At 58.5% G+C, this 5,222-nt stretch overlaps 1 protein-coding gene across 1 annotated transcript in view; it reads right to left on the reverse strand.

Annotated features, from left to right (window-relative positions):
* Positions 1 to 86: 86 nt before the first annotated feature.
* The window catches only part of ldlra (low density lipoprotein receptor a), an 8,186-nt gene continuing 3,050 nt past the window's right edge, over positions 87 to 5,222 (reverse strand). The window contains exons 3-15 of the mRNA XM_025064440.1: positions 4,808 to 4,933; positions 3,962 to 4,342; positions 3,746 to 3,868; positions 3,529 to 3,651; positions 2,857 to 2,976; positions 2,623 to 2,748; positions 2,198 to 2,369; positions 1,894 to 2,121; positions 1,654 to 1,772; positions 1,418 to 1,557; positions 1,197 to 1,338; positions 539 to 682; positions 87 to 361 (exon numbers count right to left, since the gene is read on the reverse strand). Coding sequence (XP_024920208.1) covers positions 102 to 361; positions 539 to 682; positions 1,197 to 1,338; positions 1,418 to 1,557; positions 1,654 to 1,772; positions 1,894 to 2,121; positions 2,198 to 2,369; positions 2,623 to 2,748; positions 2,857 to 2,976; positions 3,529 to 3,651; positions 3,746 to 3,868; positions 3,962 to 4,342; positions 4,808 to 4,933 — 2,204 coding nt within the window. The 3' untranslated portion in view covers positions 87 to 101. The remainder of the gene's footprint in view (positions 362 to 538; positions 683 to 1,196; positions 1,339 to 1,417; positions 1,558 to 1,653; positions 1,773 to 1,893; positions 2,122 to 2,197; positions 2,370 to 2,622; positions 2,749 to 2,856; positions 2,977 to 3,528; positions 3,652 to 3,745; positions 3,869 to 3,961; positions 4,343 to 4,807; positions 4,934 to 5,222) is intronic.

A 5,222-nucleotide genomic window follows, 5' to 3' on the forward strand; every position in this document is an offset into this window, starting at 1 on the left:
CACGCAAAGACGGGCAGTGGTGGGGGGGGGGGGGGGGGGGGGGGGGGGGGGGGGGGGGTCAGGGTCTGTGAAGGACCTCACACCTCAAACCGATGCTGTCTTCAGGTCGGACTGTATTTACCTGGGGACAGGGTGGGGGTCTTCCTGGTGGGGGTCTTCCTGGTGGGGACAGTGGACTTCACTGGTGGTGGGGGGGTAGTGGTGCGGGGCAGAGCTGTGGTTACTCGGACCATCGGCCTGGTGGACACCGGTCTGTCGACTGTAACGGGGACCGCAGGGCTGGTGTGGACCTGAGGCTTGGGTGTAGTTCTGGGTGGGGTTCTAGGTGGCACTGTTGGCACAGGAGGGGCAGTGGCTACAGCTGAGGGAAGACAACAACAGAAGAAGAAGTGTTAGACACAGCAGAGAGAATCACGCTGTATGACGCCCCCTACAGGCCAGTGTGGTAGAACATTATGGATACAGTATGGGTTTGAAGCCCGGCCAGAACACCGGTACATACATTCACGTGCCGGTACCATGTGGACTAAATACACACCAGGTTCACAGGTCCTCATGTCTGGGGCCAACACCATGTCGTCAGGGCAGACACAGGTGTATTTGGGGGGGTGTCTTCCTACTTGAGGGGCAGCCAGGCACATGAACGCACAGCCACCATTGGACACTGCACACCAGTTCCTCCCTGACATGGGGGCGGAGGTGGGGGGGGGGGGTTAACATGATGACACCACCCTTGGTAAGACACCAACTACACAGTAGGAGCTTGCTGTCATTAGCCTACATTAGCTTTGAGTATTAGCTCCTACCTGTAGGTTGTTTGAGGTTGTGGTAGAGAATGATGTCCTCGGGTGAGGACAGGTGTTCAGCCACTGGGGCGATGTCTTCACCTGTCAGTCTGTTGGCACTGAGGATGGCGCTGTTACTGACGTCCGTCCAGAAAACTCTCTCCTACGACAGAGAGACGCCTTCAGGATATGAGAGAGAGACACCCAGAGAGAGAGAGAGAGAGAGAGAGAGAGCAGACTCTACCTCAAACACAGTCAGTCCCAGTGGATGAGCCAGTTTGTGTTTAGGGAGGTTGGGGGGGGGGGGGGGGGGGGGGGTTAACATGATGACACCACCCTTGGTAAGACACCAACTACACAGTAGGAGCTTGCTGTCATTAGCCTACATTAGCTTTGAGTATTAGCTCCTACCTGTAGGTTGTTTGAGGTTGTGGTAGAGAATGATGTCCTCGGGTGAGGACAGGTGTTCAGCCACTGGGGCGATGTCTTCACCTGTCAGTCTGTTGGCACTGAGGATGGCGCTGTTACTGACGTCCGTCCAGAAAACTCTCTCCTACGACAGAGAGACGCCTTCAGTATATGAGAGAGAGACACCCAGAGAGAGAGAGAGAGAGAGAGAGAGCAGACTCTACCTCAAACACAGTCAGTCCCAGTGGATGAGCCAGTTTGTGTTCATCCACGATGAGGGTCCGCCGCCCCCCCCCCTGCACGTCGATACTCGACAGGGTGTGCAGCTTGGAGTCCACCCAGTAGATCCTCTGGTTCAACAGGTCTGTGGGGGACACAGTAAAGGAGGAGGGTGACGGAAGGGTCACAGCACGGTGACCTCTGGCCCTTCAGACCAGAGACAGGGGGTGTGGTCTTTTACCGAGCGTTATCCCGTTGGGCCACTCGATGTTGTCGGTGACCAGAGCAGCGCGGTCTCCTCCGTTCAGACCACTCTTTTCAATCTTGGCCGGAGTTCCCCAGTCGGTCCAGAAGATGAAGCTGAAAGAAGAACAAGGGTCAGCCACCAGGGCCACACGAGCACCTGGAGGTAAGCAAGGGAACTGCAGGGAAGGTTCTGAGGAGATGGGATCTCCTGGACGAGTTCTGAACCAGGACTCACTTGTGCTGAGGGTCGACCACGATGGCCCGGGGTTTGGACAGGCCCTGTTGGAAGAGGGTTTTGCGACGCCGGCCGTCAGAGGTTACCACGGAGATGGTGCTGCGAATGCTGTCCGTCCAGTACAGGTTCTGGTGGATCCAGTCGTAGGCGAGGCCTTCGGGGCCGTCGATGTCGCTGCTGATCACCACGCTGTGCTGAGCCGAGTCTTCGGCGGAGTCCAGCCGAGCTCTGGGTCACACGTCAACGGTCACTACAACAGCGACTCAACGGTTGTACTGTGGTCTGAAGCCTCGCCACAACTCACCGGTAGATCTTCTTCTGGGAGATGTCCGACCAGAAGATCTCCTTGGTGGCCATGTTCATGTCCAGAGCCACCACGTTCTTCAGACGGGGGATGACCCTGGTGTACTCGCTCTTGTCCAGGGTCATCTTTCTGACTTCATGACGGTTGGTGAACAACAGGTAGGCAATAGTACCTACGGGAAAAGTATATTTACCCCCAGAGCAGGACCAGTGACAGACAAGGAGCTGATTCTAGTCGCACCTTCGGACCAGCATTAGTACCAGAACTGTTTAACAACTAAGTAAGAAGTGAAATGAAACCCTCAACCTTGCCTCCTCCTCAATGTTGCATAGCATTTGTAAATATATTTTGAGCAAATGTGAGGGTTAGAAACACAGTGAGTGTCTTTGGACCAGCGGTACAACACAGTCTCAGCTGGTCCTTACCGACAGCCTTGCAGGTCTTGGTCGCCGGGTCGACCTGGTACCCCTCCTCACATTCACACTTGTAACTGCCCGCCTGGTTGATGCAGATCTGGCTGCAGGCGTCTGGGTCGGCGCACTCGTCGATATCTGGTGACAAGGAGCGAAAAAAAAACAGGAGCAAGGATGAGTCACAGCGCCACCACCAGGTGAGTAACCAGAGCAGTACAGGGGTTCGACTCCCAGAACAGGACCCACCCTGACAGACGTTGTCTTCAGACAGAGAGTACCCAGCAGGACACAGACACTCGTGGCCAATCTTCAGGTCTCTGCAGATGTGAGAACAGCCGCCGTTGTTGAAGAGGCATTCGTTAGAACCTAGAGAGAACAGAAGAGGAGAACCATGAGGAGAACCCTCAGGAGAACCATGAGGAGAACCATGAGGAGAACCCTCAGGAGAACCATGAGGAGAACCCTCAGGAGAACCATGAGGAGAACCCTCAGGAGAACCATGAGGAGAACCCTCAGGAGAACCATGAGGAGAACCATGAGGAGAACCCTCAGGAGAACCCTGAGGAGAACCATGAGGAGAACCCTCAGGAGAACCATGAGGAGAACCCTCAGGAGAACCATGAGGAGAACCCTCAGGAGAACCATGAGGAGAACCATGAGGAGAACCCTCAGGAGAACCATGAGGAGAACCATGAGGAGAACCCTCAGGAGAACCATGAGGAGAACCCTCAGGAGAACCATGAGGAGAACCCTCAGGAGAACCATGAGGAGAACCCTCAGGAGAACCCTGAGGAGAACCCTCAGGAGAACCACATTCCTCTGCTGCAGCTGCACCATCATTAGCTGCATCAACGTAGCAATTACGCAGACAGCTGTGAATGGGGGGTGGGGGGGTGAGGTGGGGGGGTCTGTTCTCACCACACTGCTTCAGAGGCTCATCCGACCAATCCCTGCAGTCGCGACGGTTGTCACACACCTTCTCCATGCTGATACACTCCCCACTGCGGCACTTGAACCGGGCCGGACCGTCACACTGGGTCACTGCAGGTCAGATCACAGTGGGTCCAATGAACAAACACAGACGTGAGGACAGACGTGAGGACAGAAGGGGACGGCGTCTGACGCTGGTCCGTACCATTGACGCAGTCCGTCTCATCGCTCCTGTCGCTGCAGTCAAACTGACGGTCGCACTGACGGCTGCCGTGGACACAAGAACCGTCGGAACATTGGAACTCATCTGGACGACAGGTGGAACGAGCTGGAGGGAGGGGGGACGGAGAGGGGGGGACAGGATCAGATGAGGGACTTGAACCTCACAGCCAGGTGGAGGAGAACCCGAGGTCCAACTCACCACAGTCGTCTTCATCTGACCCGTCCAGACAGTCCGCCCCCCCGTCACACCTCCAGGTCCTGTGGATGCACTCACCGCTGCCGCACAGGAACTCCAGGGGGGAGCAGCGGCGCGTGGCGGCAGAGGACGGCGGTTTTTTCCCACAGGTTTGCGGCCACTCGTCTGAGCCGTCTTTGCAGTCGGCGTCGCCGTCGCACGCCCACAGGCGTGGTACACACGCGGTGTTGTTGCACTGGAAGGCCGTGGAGCTGCAGGTGAGGGGGGGGCAGTCGGCCTCGTCGCTGCCGTCGTCGCAGTCGACATCGTCGTCACACACGAAGGACGAAGACAAACACTGACCATCTCTGCAGCGGAACTCACTGCTGGTGCATCGTTTGGGCTCTGGGTGGAGAGGGTGAGGGAGAGGGAGAGGGAGGGGGGGGGGGGGGGGGGGTGGGGGGGGGGGGGTGGGGGTGGGGGGGGGGGGGTGGGGGTGGGGGGGGGGGGGTGGGGGGGGGGGGGGTGGGGGTGGGGGGGGGGGGGGTGGGGGGGGGGGGGGTGGGGGGAGGGTGGGGGGGTGGGGGGGGGGGGGGGGGTGGGGGGGGGGGGGTGGGGGTGGGGGGGGGGGGGTGAGGGGGGGGGAGAGGGTGGGGGAGGGGGTGGAGAGGTGAGGGTGGAGAGGTGAGGGAGAGGTGAGGGAGAGGTGAGGGAGAGGGAGAGGGAGGGGGGGGGGGGGGGGGGGGTGGTGGGGGGGGGGGGGGTGGGGGTGGGGGGGGGGGGGGGAGGGGGTGAGGGGGGGGGTGAGGGTGAGGGTGGAGAGGTGAGGGTGGAGAGGTGAGGGTGAGGGTGAGGGAGACACAGACTCACCACAGCTGCTGTCTTCATCTGCTCCGTTCTGACAGTCGGCCTTCCCGTCACAGCGCCAGCTGCTGGGGATGCAGTGGTAGAGACGGTCGTGGCAGCTGAACTCTGACGCTCCACACGTTTTGGCCACTGAACAAAAAAAACACATAAAAATAAGTGGAGTCAGACACTGAGGGATTGTGGGAAAAAAAGAGTCCCAGTCACAGGTGATACTCACAGCAGGTAGCAGGAAGTTCATCGGTTCCATCCCCACAGTCATCGGTACCATCACACACCCAGCTCTGTGGCACACATCTGCCATTACCACACTGGAACTGTTTGGTTCCACAGGTCGTCAGAGCGTCTGGAACAGAACAGGAGAACAGAGAAGGAGAACAGAACAGGAGAACAGAGAAGGAGAACAGAGAAGGAGAACAGA

Source organism: Cynoglossus semilaevis, chromosome 17 (genome assembly GCF_000523025.1).
Source record: "Cynoglossus semilaevis isolate Cse_v1.0 chromosome 17, Cse_v1.0, whole genome shotgun sequence".
In the NCBI taxonomy this organism is placed as follows: domain Eukaryota; kingdom Metazoa; phylum Chordata; class Actinopteri; order Pleuronectiformes; family Cynoglossidae; genus Cynoglossus; species Cynoglossus semilaevis.